This window comes from Erpetoichthys calabaricus, chromosome 16 (genome assembly GCF_900747795.2).
Source record: "Erpetoichthys calabaricus chromosome 16, fErpCal1.3, whole genome shotgun sequence".
Taxonomy (NCBI): domain Eukaryota; kingdom Metazoa; phylum Chordata; class Cladistia; order Polypteriformes; family Polypteridae; genus Erpetoichthys; species Erpetoichthys calabaricus.
The window spans coordinates 75,319,498-75,336,388 of NC_041409.2; the positions used below are offsets into that span (position 1 = coordinate 75,319,498).

Below are 16,891 nucleotides of genomic sequence, written 5' to 3' on the forward strand. Positions count from 1 at the left end.
GCCCTGCTACAGGCAGCATGAGTGGGCAAAGCACAAGCCACACTACAGGAATAAATTCTGGCAAAACAAACCATCACTCAAAATGGCTAGGTTTGAGTGGCAAACAACTTCAACACTTTACAATTTATATTAGAATCGGAGTTTATGATGAACAGTTATTTTACTTTTTCTTCCTGCACATTTGATCTGACATCAAAATGGAATGCCAATTAAAAAAACCTGAACACTGCTTTGTGATATAATTCCTAGGAATAACTCTCTGAACAAAGATATGTAGTATTACCTTTGCTTATAGCACCAAGATGTTTATTTTCCTTCCATTTTAAAATTAGCCAGGGGTTACTTCCATTTCTTTATGATTAAAATTTAATTTCTGTGATATTTTGTACATTGACTGGGTGTGCAACACTTGCATCTCATTTCATTTTTATAAAACCAGATGATGAGTGAATCTTCAGGGATGGTGAGTCACATCTACACATGAATGAACAACTTTGCTTTCTTTTGCTCCATGGCCGCAGTATAGATTCACAAACCTACTTTTGCTCATGTAACTATTAGAAAATTTCTTTCTATTGTAATTTGTCTAAATATATTTGGTAAAGCAATTTGATGAAAATGGGCTATACAGACAAATGTTGTTCCTGTTCCTGGGTAGCTATTGTACTCAAATGCAGTACCAATCACTGAGTCTGTAAGTCAAAGGGAGATATGGTGGAAATAACAAGGGACATGGAAATAAGTCACCAAGGATCAAAATGTCATCATAGTAAATATAAAAATGATTGTTTAACTGCAATGCCCTATTGTCACAAATCCTGATTCAGTATCATATTATCAAAAGTAAAGGACAGCTTTCAAGATTAAAAACAGACATGTGGTTTTAGAATGTTTAATGGAGACACTGGTGACCTTAAACTGGTGGTAAGTTTCATAAATCACAATAAATCTTGGCTCATTATAGTACTTTAAAAATGTATTACAATAATATGGAGCTGTTGCAAAACTAACTTACAGTATTTACAATTTAAAGACAGTGCAGATATTTTGGGGGGGGGGGGGGAGAAAAACAACAATAGGAGTATTTCTTTAAAACTGTATAGACAAATAAATGTGTTCCCTTATTGGAAAACCGTCATAAATCCAGTCTGACTGCACACAGGACCCCTGAATCTGTATTCACAATAATTACAACTGTATACAGATCATTAAACTGAATGAATCAAACTTAAAGCTCAAGTCAACAAATTAAATAACTAAAAAAAGATACAGTGATCTACTCCCTTCCAAATCTTATGAGGAGGAGAAAACAAAAAAAAAATACCTCATTAGATGAGTGGCTCCTGAAGATTTACACTTTGTTCAATGGAATAGTGGGCTGAATACGGTTGCAGTTTCAACTACCTTAAAATGCTAACAGCATCATTAGTGTCTCAGAGAGTGGGGAGGGAATATGCAACACATAATTCTGTCTCAGCAACATTTCACATCATTATTTAACAATCTACACCATCTCTTTGTCTGATCAGTAGTTTCTGTATTTGGCTGCTTACCCACTCAAGTACAACCTGGAGCAGCAAAGTTTTATGTGGGACATTCAGGTATTCCAAATGATATGAGAGATTTACCTTCTATTTTATCATTTTTTAAATAATTGTGCATTTTTATTACAATATTGATAACTGCATTTCTACCAGCATGAACCCAAAGGATTACCGTTTTTGGATGCCTCTAGTAACTATAAGCATCGTTAGAAAAAGGGGAACAAACAAAGGCAGGTGGCTACTTAATGCTGTAGTGCACTTAAAAATAGAAGTATCATTTACCAACCCCCAGCAGCTCAGAGTTCATCATACCAATAATTATAATATGATTTCAAATATGCAGGAAATTATTGCCTAAGCATTATTTTACATGGTTTTTTCAATACTTTGCCAGTTTTTTAAATCTTTACAGATTTTTATCATCATATCTTTTTTACAGCTTTAGTTCATTGGCAATTTTGGAAGCAATGTTTTTAAAAGCTATTGATGTTCCAGATATCCGCTTAAAGCGGACGCCATTTAGTGAGAGTCTTGGCAATTTGCAAACTTCCATTTCCCACTGAACCAAATTTTCAGCTCGGCCATCTCCATGTACACAGAATAGCAAAAAGCGTTCTCTCTGTTCATAGTCACAATTGTTGGCATCCAGAACTTTGCGAATTTCTCTCATCATGTCATTAGGGTCCATTGAGCTGGTGGTCTTCATACTCCAAGTAAACCGGAGTGAACGGGGCTTGGCTTCTTTGCTTTCATCTTTTTGATCCCCAGATACATTGCGACTGAAAAGAGATGAAGTTTATTAGCCTATTATGAGAAATGCAAAACTGTGCATTTTTACAAAACTTATTAGCCATGCCTTATACACATAGGTAGTTTAAATAAAAAGATGCAAAAGTCTCTTTTGGTAACTTAACCTCACTAACACCTCAACAATTCATTCCCACTTGACATTCCTTTTCTAAATAGTACTGCACTTTCATATAATTAACTATTGTGGCTTGATCTGTGCTATGTAACTGTATATTGTTTCATAGTAGACAGGTTAAAAAAATCTTATTAAACAAATCAGTAAATGTGATATTTAATACTTTTTAACATTTGACCCATATATAAGCATAATAAATGCATCAGCAAAAATTAAAACATGAGGAATTTTTTTGCAACAAAAAGTTGGACACATGCATTCTCTAAGTACATCATGAAAGGCTGGTTTTGTATTAATATACAGTGCATCCGGAAAGTATTCACAGCGCATCACTTTTTCCACATTTTGTTATGTTACAGCCTTATTCCAAAATGGATTAAAATTCATTTTTTTCCTCAGAATTCTACACACAACACCCCATAATGACAACGTGAAAAACCTTTACTTGAGGTTTTTGCAAATTTATTAAAAATAAAAAAAATTGTGAAAGCACATGTACATAAGTATTCACAGCCTTTGCCATGAAGCTCACAATTGAGCTCAGGTGCATCCTGTTTCCCCTGATCATCCTTGCGATGTTTCTGCAACTTAGAGTCCACCTGTTGTAAATTCAGTTGATTGGACATAATTTGGGAAGGCACACACCTGTCTATATAAGGAACAGTTGACAGTTCATGTCAGAGCACAAACCAAGCATGAAGTCAAAGAAATTGTCTGTAGACCTCCGAGACAGGATTGTTTTGAGGCACAAATCTGGGGAAGGTTACAGAAAAATGTCTGCTGCTTTGAAGATCCCAATGAGCACAGTGGCCTCCATCATCCGTAAGTGAAAGAAGTTCGAAACCACCAGGACTCTTCCTAGAGCTGGCCGGCCATCTAAACTAAGTGATTGGGGGAGAAGGGCCTTAGTCAGGGAGGTGACCAAGAACCCGATGGTCACTCTGTCAGAGCTGCAGAGGTCCTCTGTGGAGATAGGCGAACCTTCCAGAAGGACAACCATCTCTGCAGCAATCCACCAATCAGGCCTGTATGGTAGAGTGGCCAGACGGAAGCCACTCCTTAGTAAAAGGCACATGGCAGCCCTCCTGGAGTTTGCCTAAAGGCACCTCAAGGACTCTCAGACCATGAGAAAGAAAATTCTCTGGTCTGATGAGACAAAGATTGAACTCTTTGGTGTGAATGCCAGGCGTCACGTTTGGAGGAAACCAGGCACCGCTCATCACCAGGCCAATACCATTCCCTACAGTGAAGCATGGTGGTGGCAGCATCATGCTGTGGGGATGATTTGTAAGCGGCTGGGACTGGGTGACTAGTCAGGATAAAGGGAAAGATGACTGCAGCAATATACAGAGACATCCTGGATGAAAACCTGCTCCAGAGCGCTCTTGACCTCAGACTGGGGCGACAGTTCATCTTTCAGCAGGACAACGACCCTAAGCACACAGCCAAGATATCAAAGGGGTGGCTTCAGGACAACTCTGTGAATGTCCTTGAGTGTCCTTAACCTGATGGGAAGCTTGAGAGGTGCTGCAAAGAGGAATGGGCGAAACTGACCAAGGATAGGTGTGCCACGCTTGTAGCATCATATTCAAAAAGACTTGAGGCTGTAATTGCTGCAAAAGGTGCATCGACAAAGTATTGAGCAAAGGCTGTGAATACTTATGTACATGTGATTTCTCAGTTTTTTTATTTTTAATAAATTTTCAAAAATCTCAAGTAAACTTTTTTCACGTTGTCATTATGGGGTGCTGTGTGTAAAATTCTGAGGAAAAAAATGAATTTAATCCATTTTGGAATAAGGCTGTAACAACAAAATGTGGAAAAAGTGATGCGCTGTGAATACTTTCCGGATGCACTGTATCTATACAATATCAATAACCAAAAAAAAAATGCATGAAGGTTATTCAGCTGTAAACAGAACATTACTTCTTGAATGACATTGGTCAAAAGTGAAAAATTAATCAAGTCATAAGAATGGGCTGCAAATTTTGTTTTTATTTTTTCAGGGTTTGAAAACGTGAGTCTCAAACACTATGTCACATTGTATGCCAACGACCAATTGTCAACTAATGAGAGCTCAGCAAGAAGTATAATTCATATAATAGGTGCACAAGGAAAGAAAAATGGTGTTTTGGACTAAACAAAAAGAAGAGAGGCTACTCTCTACCAATGTATTGAATTTTTTGTACAATGAAAAATAGAAAGGAAAAACTGGTGAAGACTGCACTCAACTTGGCATACCTGGAAAAAAATTCATACAGGCATCACACCAATGTCAAACATCACGTTAACTGGATGTCAAAACACACTGAGCTTATAATACTTCAGAAGTCTGAACTTGTGCTCAAGGGGCTGTGAGCAATTCAGGTAGTCCATCATGGTTCCTGCCCCACACTATGCAACTCTTTAATTCCACCCAGGGGGGTGGACGTTAACATTATACCATGTTATTGACTGTTATACCTGCCTTGCACTCTCCACATTGCATTTTTTAACTTGCACTGCATTGTTATCACTCTTTAATTAATATTGTTTTTATCAGTATGCTGCTGTTGGAGTATGTGAATTTCCCCTTGGGGATTAATAAAGTATATATCTCTATCTCCAGCAATTCCTAGTTTTGCACCCAAACATGCTCGAGGTGACAAGATCCAGCAACTGCAGTTGTTAATTTGAAATGCTCTTCATCTTGAAATCATGTAGTGTCCTGCTGGCCTAGCACCCATGTCTTTTGGGGGTATGACAGGAAAACACACACAGTCATAGTGAATGTGCAAACTCTAAATGGACAACAACCAGACAACATTCAAACCCAAGACTCTGGTGATTTTCAAGCTACTGTTTGAATAAATCACTTCTGAGAAAGGAAGAATCCAAACACACCATAGTAAGTTTCATATGTGACTAGTAATACTTGCAGATTATGGTACTGAAGAGTGGTGATAAACTGCATGTTAATGAAACAAGCAAGGGAAAATTTCACAGTACATGTGACAACCTTGAACATGATTGTGGATCCATTAAGCCACTTCTAATTTTGTAAGATAAACTAAAATTTTTAGTCAGCCTTCAGCTTGAAACAAAATCAGTAAAAAAAAACCACCTGATTTGGTGAGAGAAAACACAAATTAACCATTATTTCTTTAAAAATTAAGTAATAAGCAATTGCGCCTGAAAAAATACACTGACTGCAAAGATAGAAAATGTGAAGTGATACAGGTCTAAACATATTTTAGACTGAAAATGTATCTACTACTGAATAAATTACCGAAGCTTAACATTACTAAGCTCCAGAAACTCCAAGATCTGAAACACAGGAGGTTTGGGGAGTGAAGACATTAAATGACAAGTGTTTTTCAGTTTTCCCTCAATCCAAAATAGATAATTTTCTATTTAAAATATCAACTTGCTGTCTTTAAATGCCACACAACCATAGCAAATACATCAAGGAACTATTCTAACAGTGAGTCCTATAACTGGGTGAGATTACAACAAGTTGAACTCATGGTACAAATTTTGTCATGTACTTCTGGAACTAGAGGACTTTATCAGCATTGTGGTATAAATCATTGCTGATAAAAAAGTGTATGCTCTTTAGAGAAAACTACTGCCATGAAGCGATGAACCTTGTGTTACACATACAACCAGTATTATTCAAATATTACTCCACAAATTTAAAGACCCCCTAGTCTGTGCTATAAAGGCTTATCATTACAATGTGACCAGCTGATCAACACTCCTGTTATACACCATCCGCATCTGTGGCAAGATATGTGATAAACATTCTAAAATGGTTTATTCTGAACCAGGGGAGACTTGGCTGTTAGAAGCTGGGAGCATGCACTGATAGTGTGTTGCTGCACCCCCCACACGATGAACCACCTGGATTGGGACCAGAGTGCAGCGGTGACATCTCAGTACCACACTGGAACAGTGTGAAGTTTTTAACGCCAGCTAGAGTTACAATTCTGCCACCAACCAAGTTTTTTCCTGCAAGTTAGAGGACCTGGTTGCAGGGTTAGATGCAGAACATCATCAAACCCAGGACAAAGCCATTGCAAGTTAAGAGTTTTACTCAAGGGCCCAACGGAGTAGAGTCACTTCTGGCATGTAGCCGTCCCGATAATGAACCAATTTTTATTCTGCACAGGTCATATGAGCACCAGCAGCCAGATTTATGTTAAACCATTACTGACCTTTTAACCACTGTTAGTTGGGGAGTTATTGAGTAATGGGCTGTTAAAAATAGACTTGTAACACTGCTGTACATGTAAACCCCAAAACTGTTGCAGCTCCTGACACATTTGTGTTAAATCTAGTGCCACTATCATACCTCATGCAAAATCTCTCAAATCAGTTTACCTACTGCATTCCATGAACACACAACACATAATCCTACGCAGTTTAAACTGCATTGTCTGCATACATTATGATGTATGCAGCTCTCAGTGACTGAACATTCATATTACATGGAAAGGGCAGGTAACCTAATTAAGTGGCTAATCCATATTGTACAACTATTTTAAGTACTCAAAAGGAAAAAATAGTGGAAAGAGAAAATACACCCTCAAATACAAAAAGAGTAATTAAAAAGGTAAAACTCAAATGAGAGAAAAATCATCAAGTTTAGAAATGTATTATGCCTGAGACAAGACAAAGACTGGAGTATACTCAGTTGATTTATGTAATGCAAGATACACAAAAGTTAAAACAAATATCTATTCTCAAAGGATAGAAAAGAAATTCAAAAAAAGTATAGAAGAAATTGGCTAAAATGTCTCTACGCATGCTTAAATAGGGATGAAATGAATACTAACATAAACCTTTACTGGAAAACAGTCAAGACTGGTGAACAAAATAAGGCATTTTTTTCCATTTAAACAAAACTTATCCCTCACCTTGAGCCCTCAAATCGCCCGTTTCTCTCAGATTCTGTTGGAACTCTATGAAGGCAATCCGATAGCACAAGCAAAGAGAAAAGGAGAGAAAGCTTATACTTAAATTTATATAAAGGACAAGTTTTCAAAGTCACAAACTGAAATAAAACAAAAGACAAATATAAAAGCAAGAAAGATTAACCAGAATGTTCAGTGCTGAATAAGTGATTACTGTACTAAATAATGTGGACTTATGTCAATTAAACTTTACATGTCCAACAACAGTGACAGAATCTCATGTTAAAGCCAGATTCTTAGTGACATTCAGCAGTGTTTCTAAACTACTCTTCTGGTGGAACCCAGTGACCATTGGTTTTTCTAACCATCCTTTGATTTTCTAAACCTGATTTTTACATTAGTTGGTTGCAGGCTACTGGGGCCTATCCCTGCTGCAATGACAGGATTCTAGACTAATACAAACCACTCTTTCACTTACCAGCACATAATTCACACAGACCAGCTACATTGGCTAACATGTGGATCTTCGTAATATAAAAGCATGTAAACAAAGGAGAGAACGTGCAATCTTCATACAGTAACCAAGTCGGTGAACTCAAAGTCCACAAAGATGTGATTGAAGTTCTTGTTTCAGATAATAGGCCTTCATTTCTAAAAGCCAAATTTAAATATATCTGTGTTTTTGCTCTGTATAAGGGTGCACACTGGAATTACATTTAGAACACTGTGCAAAAGTCTTAGTCCACTAAACATTCAAAGGTAGTGTGCTTTGTTTGGGCTTGTGAAAATATAATTTTAGAATGAATAAAAAAACTGATACAATAAAAGGTGATAAAATGCTGTGAGTTCTAAAACTGTTAGTTGTTTGTGTGCTTGACCTCAGAACGAAAAAACATAATTTATGTTTAATATACCACTGTATAATATTTGTAAGTAATCCTTCAAAGATTTGCCACAACTCTACACTATCGACTGCAAATGAACCATTAGTTTGACGAAACAGCCACTATTCTTCACAGAAGGCTGCAGAAAAATCATCATGTACTTCTTTTCTTACCAAGTGGTTTCTTGTTCACAAAAAGCAGCAGAAAAATCACCATGTACTTACTTCTTACCAACTGGTTTCTTGAAAGTCATTGCTTTCTCTATTGCTCAGTGATCACAGCATGGTTGATGCAAAACTATGATTTTATGTCAGCCAAAGTAGGTTAGCTTAGCCATTCATAAAACCGTACTTGAGGCGCATCAGTATTTGTGGTTACCATAAAATATACCCACTTTTCTTCAAATGTCCCATTGACACATCTGCTTCACTATCTCAGTAATATGAAACACGTGTGCAGTTGAGGTCATTTAACAAATGCATCGAATGGCCCAGAAGCCTTGAGGAGGGGTTTGTAAATCAAATTTCATTTAAATTACAATTAATTTAATTACAACATATAGCAGCCTAATAAGGTCAAGATAATAACCCTAAAAACTGGAACATGAGGTTTACATATACACAAAGATTAAAGATATAAAACCATCGGAGTAAAACTGATTGGAGTTAAAACCAGGAGCTATAGGATCACATACAGGAACAAAGAATCTCTGCTTTAACAAATGTTTTTGCCCTCCCCAAACAGCTCTTTTTCAAAATATACCACTTTGCAAAAAAACACACTGCTAGAAAAATGTAGCAATAAAAGAAACCATCAAGCTGGCAGGCTACTTTCTTGTTAAATTTAACAAAACACTTTGTTCACAGTATTTTGGGGATAAATGGGAATTACAGTAATCCCTCCTTGATCGCGGGGGTTGCGTTCCAGAACCCCCCACGAAATGTGAAAATCCACAAAGTAAAAACCATATGTTCATATGGTTATTTTTATATATTTTAAGCCCTTACAAACTCTCCCACACTATTATAAACATTTCCCGCACAATTATACAGCATAAACCCTTTGTATTCTCTTAGATATTAGGTAAGATTCGTTGAAATTATGTATGTAAACACACTGTTTATATACAGTAAAACCTAAATATTATTTTAAAGATATCGAGCGTCTCTGATATCATATATCTTACAGCCATTACGACAGACAGGCCACCAGCAATAAATATGTACAATGCAAGAAAAATTGTATACAGTAAAATGTGTGTACAGTGACACTAAACTATGTACATGTAATAAGTACTGTACGTAGAAAATTAATTATGGTTACTCACCAACAATGACACGACGACTTGTCCGATAACGATGAGTTTAATTTTACTGCACAACAAAGGACAGCGTTACAGCTCTTCTAAAGGAGCCTCTTCAGGCGATTGTGTAGCACCGCCGTTCTTCTTCTTCTTCTTCCGGCAGTCTTCAATCCAAATCCCTAAAGCAGATTCCATCTGGACCACCGCTTTATTACATCCACTTACAACTCGTTTTGCTCTCTGGTTAAAGGACACTGCGGCCGTAGATCTTCTATTCTTTTCCTCCTTTTTAAATAAAAAGGATCCTGGACTCATTGATGCCGTAATGGCTTCCTGCAATGGTGTAGCTGTTCCCTTCCTTCAACATATCCAAAACTTTTACCTTTTCTGCAATCGTTAGCATCTTCAGCTGGCGCTTGGGCACGGCCCCTGAAGCAGTAGCAGGAGCACGTTGATGCTGAATGAGCAAGACGAGACTTCCTGGTTAACGCAGCAGAATCAAATTCGGCGCTCTGTCGCTGAGCCAATCAGCACACAGGAACTTAACTGCGTGCTCTGATTGGGTAGCTTCTCAGCCATCCGCCAATAGCGTCCCTTGTATGAAATCAACTGGGCAAACCAACTGAGGAAGTATGTACCAGAAGAAAAAAGACCCATTGTCCACAGAAATCCGCGATGCAGCAAAAAAGCCGTGTTATATATTTAGATATGCTTACATATAAAATCCGCGGTAGTCGAAGCGCGATATAGCGAGGGATTACTGTATATTCAATGTAGTACATTTCTATACACATATTGTACACTGTACACATACACACAGTAAGAAAAAACAGAGCGAGCAAAGGTGAGGAAGACCAAGTGAAAGAGGAGCATGCATAAGTCTTCTAAAGACTTAACATGCAAGGTTTTCTGATAGGTTTAAAAATTTATCAATGAAATGACCTGCACAGATTACCCTCCTGTATTATAAGGAAACAATACATGTTTATTACAGTGTATATTTCAGGGTATTAAATGAGGATGGTGATAAAGTAAAGCATCTGCAAAATACCTCAAAAGCAGAACTCCACTTTTTACTGACAGACATATATAACAGACAATGCTATCCTGCAAAAGGGAAAATGTCTAAAGGTAATGTCTAAAGTGCAAGCATGGAGCACAAAAGGATGACCACAAACACAAATCAAAAACTGAAAACTTAATGTTTAAATTCTAAAGTCAGTTTTCAAATAGTAAAATTTGCTTTTAACTAGTTATACATGACTACTACTACAAAAAAAACAAAAAACACACAGCTGGCCAATACTAAGATTTCAACATGCTGTTTTTAAATCTAACAAAGTTAAATTGTACTTTACATTATTAAAATCAATCCAATATTAAATACATTCGTCAAACACTCTAAAAAACACCATGTTAAATATATAGTGCTTAAATTCATTCGAGAATTCAGGTGTAATGGAAACTACTACAAAGTGACAATAATGTAGCTTTTGTAAATAAATTGTGACAATACCTTTTCACAAAAAAGGTAACATGTATAATTTAAATAATAAATTGGGGTAGGGGTTTTGGGAAAGTTTAAATAAAGGAAGATGGTGACAAATTTGATAAGAGAAACTGGGTCACTACCACAGATGCCTAGATAAAAATTGGCAAGTTCAGGAATATACATTCACTGTTACTGTCAAATATATTTACTTTTGTTTAGTACTGCACTTGGTTATTAAGGCAGTAAAACGCATCCTGCCATTCAGTACAAAAAATATTAGTGAAAGTGGGAAAGCAAATGCATTATGTGGTTAAAAGTTAGGAAAACCAGGATAATATGCAAAGCAAGAGATAGAACATCAGGTCAATATTGTGTTATTTTGCCTACCAAGTGATAAAAAACTGGAATGTACTATGGTACTAAATTAAGGAACAAGTGTTTCTTCTGCCTCTAGGGAGTTGTGCTTGAAAGTTTGTGAACCTGTTACAATTTTCTATATTTCTGCATAAATATGACCTAAAACATCATCAGATTTTCACTCAAGTCCTAAAAGTAGATCAAGAGAAACCAGTAAACAAATGAGACAAAAAATATTATACTTGATCATTTATTTATTAAGGAAAATGATCTAATATTACATATTTGTGAGTGGCAAAAGTATGTGAACCTTTGCTTTCAGTGATTCCAAAACAGTAACTTTATTCTTCTTTAACCATTCTTTGGTAGAACGACTTGTGTGCTTAGGGTCGTTGTCTTGCTGCATGAAACCACCTTCTCTTGAGATTCAGTTCATAGACAGATGTCCTGACATTTTCCTTTAGAATTCTCTGATATAATTCAGAATTCATTGTTCCATCAATGAAGGCAAGCCGTCCTGGCCCAGATGCAGCAAAACAGGCCCAAACCATGATACTACCACCACCATGTTTCACAGATGGGATATGGTTCTTATTCTGGAATGCAGTGTTTTCCTTTCTCCAAACATAACACTTTTCATTTAAACCAAAAAGTTCTATTTTGGTCTCATCCGTCCACAAAACATTCTTCCAATAGCCGCCTGGTTTGTCCACGTGATCTTTAGCAAACTGCAGACGAGCAGCAATGTTTTTTTGGAGAGCAGTGGCTTTCTCCTTGTAACCCTGCCATGCACACCATTATTGTTCAGTGTTCTCCTGATGGTGGACTCATGAACATGAACATTAGCCAATGTGAGAGAGGCCTTCAGTTGCTTAGAAGTTACCCTGGGGTCCTTTGTGACCTCGCCGACTATTACATGACTTGCTCTTGGAGTGATCTCTGTTGATCAACCACTCCTGGGGAGGGTAACAATGGTCTTGAATTTCCTCCATTTGTACACAATCTGTCTGATTGGACACAAACAGATGAACATATACAGGCTTGGTCTGCAATAGAAATAAAATCCTGCAGTACTACTTTATATTCATTGCTTTGTGCCCCAATAAATGCAAGTTATCACCAATATACTAACAACCCAATAGTGCTTCACTCACTCAGAATATGGAACCAATGTAGGAAGCATTTTAAGATAGAGAATCTTTTTTTTTTTTTTTATCAGTGGCACCACAGCACGAGAACCACCTTTTTCAACCCTCACAAACATATGCAGTTTTTAAATGTCTGGAAAACATTTGGGATTAAATCTCTTAGAGATCTGTACATAGACAACGTCTTTGCATCCTATGAACAATTACATTCCAAATTTAACTTTCCAGCAACACATTTCTTTCATTATCTTCAAATTAGAAACTTTGTTAAACAGAACCTGCCCAATTTTCCTCACCTCCCACTATACTGGAAAAAATATTGATCAGTTTCAAGGACTTAGACAGCATCTCTGCAATATATATAAAACCATTTTACAGTCCCTCCCTTTCAAATATCCAAGAGGACAGTGGGAAAAGGATCTCTTACTCAACATCTCAGAAAAGAGTGGAAGGTAGCAATGCAGAGAATCCACTCGAGCTCCATATGTGCACAGCATACAATTCTTCAACTCAAAATTATATATTGAGCACATCTGTCTCGCTTGAAATCGTCCAAAATGTTTCCAGGGCAAGATCCAACCTGCGAACGCTGCAATCAAGCTCCAACATCACTGGATCACATGATTTGGGCCTGCACCAAACTAACATCATTCTGGACCAAAATTTTTAAATGCCTTTCAGACAGCCTTGGTGTCACAATCCCTCCTAATCCATTAACAGCTGTGCTTGGTGTACTCCCAGATGGGCTTAAAGTGGAGAAGGACAAACAAACTGATTGCCTTTACTACACTATTGGCACGCAGGCTTATTTTGCTAAACTGGAAGAATCCTAACTCTCCTGTTTTAAGTCAGTGGATAACTGATGTTTTATACTATTTGAAATTGGAAAAAATCAAATTCTCAGAGGATATGTGCAGAAAGTTTTCAAAACCTGGCAGGATCTAATCAATAACATTCTAGAATAAGCTTTTAAAACAGCGAGGAAGCAGATTCTCTCCCCCCATTTTCTTTTTCTTCTCCATTTATCTATGTTCACTTCTTAATTTATCTATTTACTTATTTTTACTAGGTTTAAGTTTTATTCTGCTGCCCATGCTCTCTTTGTCAGGGGTGGGGGTTGATTTGTTTTCAATCCTATTCTTGAAAAATTGATCTATTTGTATGGAATGTTGTGGGATTTCAATAAAAAAAAAAAAAAAAAAAAAAAAAAAAAAAGTTAGGGACTTGCACAATATATCAATATCTATGCTTATACTGTCACCTTTTGTAAACCCAGTTTTGTGTGTAATTATGGGATATTAAACATGGCAGTTCTACAATGACACTAATAGGAATTCTCTTGCAATTAAAAGTGCAAATAATGGATTTTAGCTTCTTCAGCATATTCATGCAATTTAGGAGTTTGAGAAAACGAGAAAAAACACAAATAGGTGAAAAACAGGTAAAGACCACTTCTGCAATGTTTTGCTATGAGTCATTCTTACTGTCCATTCCTTGATAACAAAAGTTAAATTTTGCAAATCTGTTTTCCAATAACAAATTTTGTATGCCCCTGAATCTGTAAAAAAAAAAAAAAAGATGGATTCTGAACATATGTTTTCAGATGCAAGGTATAATCACAAACAAATGTCACAAGAGGAAGCTCGCAACCCCTTTCCATGTAGCTCGCCAAAGAGTTAATGAATCCTACATAAATTTGAAAACTTGATTAGTCAAATTAGGGGTGGGCGATCTTTCCAAAAAATCATATCACGATCCTTTTAACACACATCTGAATTGCAATCTATCTTTTCAATGTGGCATACACTTAAGAGAATATCAGGACTCAAACTCATCAAGACCTACGTAACACTTTATTTTAAATATCAAACAAAGTTGAATTCAATTGTTATCTCGTTTGCTAGCTAAGCGGAGTTAAGGAACATGCCCCAAAGCTGGCGAGTGAGTGAGGAAGGCCCCTCCCTCAGGCCCGTTTCGTGGATCTTGGATTCGCACAAATAAATCAGTACTGTAAGCAAACTATGATACATAGCGAAATGAGAGAAGTTGAATAATCAACCAGAATGTTCAAGCAAATTATAGAAAAAAAAAAAAAAAACGATCTAAATCTGTTAAGTGGTTCTCTTGTGAAAAGCGGATGGACGTACAGACAGACATTGGATTTTATATAGATTAGTAAACCTTCAAACTAATGTGCAGTTAATGTCTCAACAGCATTCTCAGCATTTCTGGAGCTTAGTAAAGCCAGATAACTATAAGAATCTTCACCAAGCACCTTTTCTGATATGAATGTCATGAAATCAAAGTTCAGAACAAGACTGACAGATGAACATTTAAATGACTCCATAAGAGTGAACCTAAGTGGCTACACTCCACCATACACCTCTCTTATTGACTCCATGCAGTGCCAGTCATCTCACTAACTAAAAAAACATATCACACATGCAACTGGGCATGTGAATACTCTTGTGAAGTGAAACAGTGACATGTAACAAAATGACAAATGAACAAGTAATATCTGTGTATTTGTAATTGCATTGTTTTGACAGCATTCATGTTTTAATTCAGTAGTGTGAGATACACTAGAAAATGCATACAGACATACAAAATGCACTTGCAGGTAAACTAAATATTTTTGGTGATATTTTAATGCAAAATGTGAGTTATGGACACCAACATTTTGTAAATGTTCAGGCAAAACAAGCTTATTAAGTTTGTTTGAGTTGAAATAAGCCATGAGAATAAACTTTAGAAAACATGAGTAGCTCTCGGTCATTTTCATTTTGTAAAAGTAGCTCTCAGGGGGAAAAAAGGTTGGAGACCCCTGCTGTAAACACTGGCAAATTTGCATGAATGTCAGAATAATCAATTCAAGTGACGTACAATGGCTTACAGACATTCTTAATATCTCCACTTACTATTCTGTTCAACAGCTAAATAATGAATAATTACGGTTCATTTGTGTTAATTCTTAAAAGAGAAGTGGGAACATGTGCCATTTGTCATCAGAACAAAAGTATGATTACGAACTTTAGGAACTCCCAAGACCTTCACATGAATAATGGATAATTTCTACCCCAGAAAGTTAACTTTCAATTCTTTTCCACCATTTTAAGGGTATATATTATTGAGTGCACATATAGTACTTTATCCCATCTGGTCATTTACAAACTTCACCATTTGTTCAGACAAAACACTGGAGATGCAATAGTTTGTGTAGTGGGAGAAATGTAGAAGGTATAGAAGACACCACTAAATGGAGTCTACCTGGTTAATGTCCAAAATTCCCCACTGTCTGATATTTGTTTTAGAGATCCAAAAGCATGTGGTATAGTCTAAGATCATATTGATGATTTTTCTTCTATGAAGCTCTAGTTTGACTGTGTTAAATGCTAAACTAAAATCCATTACAAAAATCACGAAGAAAGAACCTGGAGAGTCTTAATGCTGAAAAATGTAGTGGAAAGCCCTGTCAACTGCATGTTCAACTGATCTCTTTTACATGGTTAGCACAAATAAGCTGCTCAAGAAGGGAATTTTTTTTTTAACTACAGAATTAGATATTTAAATGTTTTCATTATTACTGAGATCAATGATTACAGACGTGGCCCTACAAAAGAAAATATTGAGATTTTTGGGCGCTGGGGTAATTGTGGACAATTTGAAAATGTCAAGAACTCTGCAGATGTCACGACAAACATAAGATGTGGTAAAGTTTAGTGAACAGAAGTAAGTAGTACTAGGGTGATGTACCATGTTAGCCATTACAAATGTAACAAAGAGATCATTTTGGTTTGGTTTCACTGCTTGAATCTCAAAACACACCGCAACTACAGTGAAGCATGATAGTGGTAGCATAATGCTGTTGGGGGCTGCTTTTCACCAATAATGACTGGGTACTGTAATGTGATTACAATGAACAATGAAAGAAAATAAGGAAATGTCACAAGATAACCTGTTTTAGACTGATATCTTTTGGTAAAGTTCAGTCGATTCTAACTTTTGTGGGGGTTACATTCCTAGGAAACAATGCAAAAGGTAACAATGTGAATGTTAATACATTGAACCTATGAGGAAATAGCAGGTTAGGTTCCAGCAACACACAAAATACACTTTACTGCATGGAATTCTTTATAAAACTGACTATTTTGATAATGTGTACTTTTCAAAACATAGTATCCACGAAATAACCCATAAAATGCAGTACACAAAACACAATTGCTAACATGTAACCAAAAAAGCATTTATTTCTCATTAGTCATTCTGGGTACTGGACTTCCTCACTGGCAGACCTCAGCAAGTGCGAATTGGTGGAAAAACTTCCTCCTCCATTATCACCATCA

The 16,891-nt window shown here is 36.6% G+C and overlaps 1 protein-coding gene across 8 annotated transcripts in view; it reads right to left on the bottom strand.

The window, feature by feature from the left end:
• Positions 1-876: 876 nt before the first annotated feature.
• mark3a (MAP/microtubule affinity-regulating kinase 3a) overlaps positions 877-16,891 on the bottom strand; it is a 106,315-nt gene continuing 90,300 nt past the window's right edge. For 4 of the 8 annotated variants that reach the window (XM_028822097.2, XM_028822098.2, XM_028822101.2 and 1 more), the window contains 2 exons: positions 7,368-7,412; positions 877-2,323 (listed from right to left, as the gene is read on the bottom strand). In XM_028822097.2, the coding sequence (XP_028677930.2) occupies positions 1,978-2,323; positions 7,368-7,412 (391 nt within the window). In that variant the 3' untranslated portion in view covers positions 877-1,977. The remainder of the gene's footprint in view (positions 2,324-7,367; positions 7,413-16,891) is intronic. The other 4 variants (XM_028822099.2, XM_028822104.2, XM_028822100.2 and 1 more) reach the window with 1 other exon arrangement.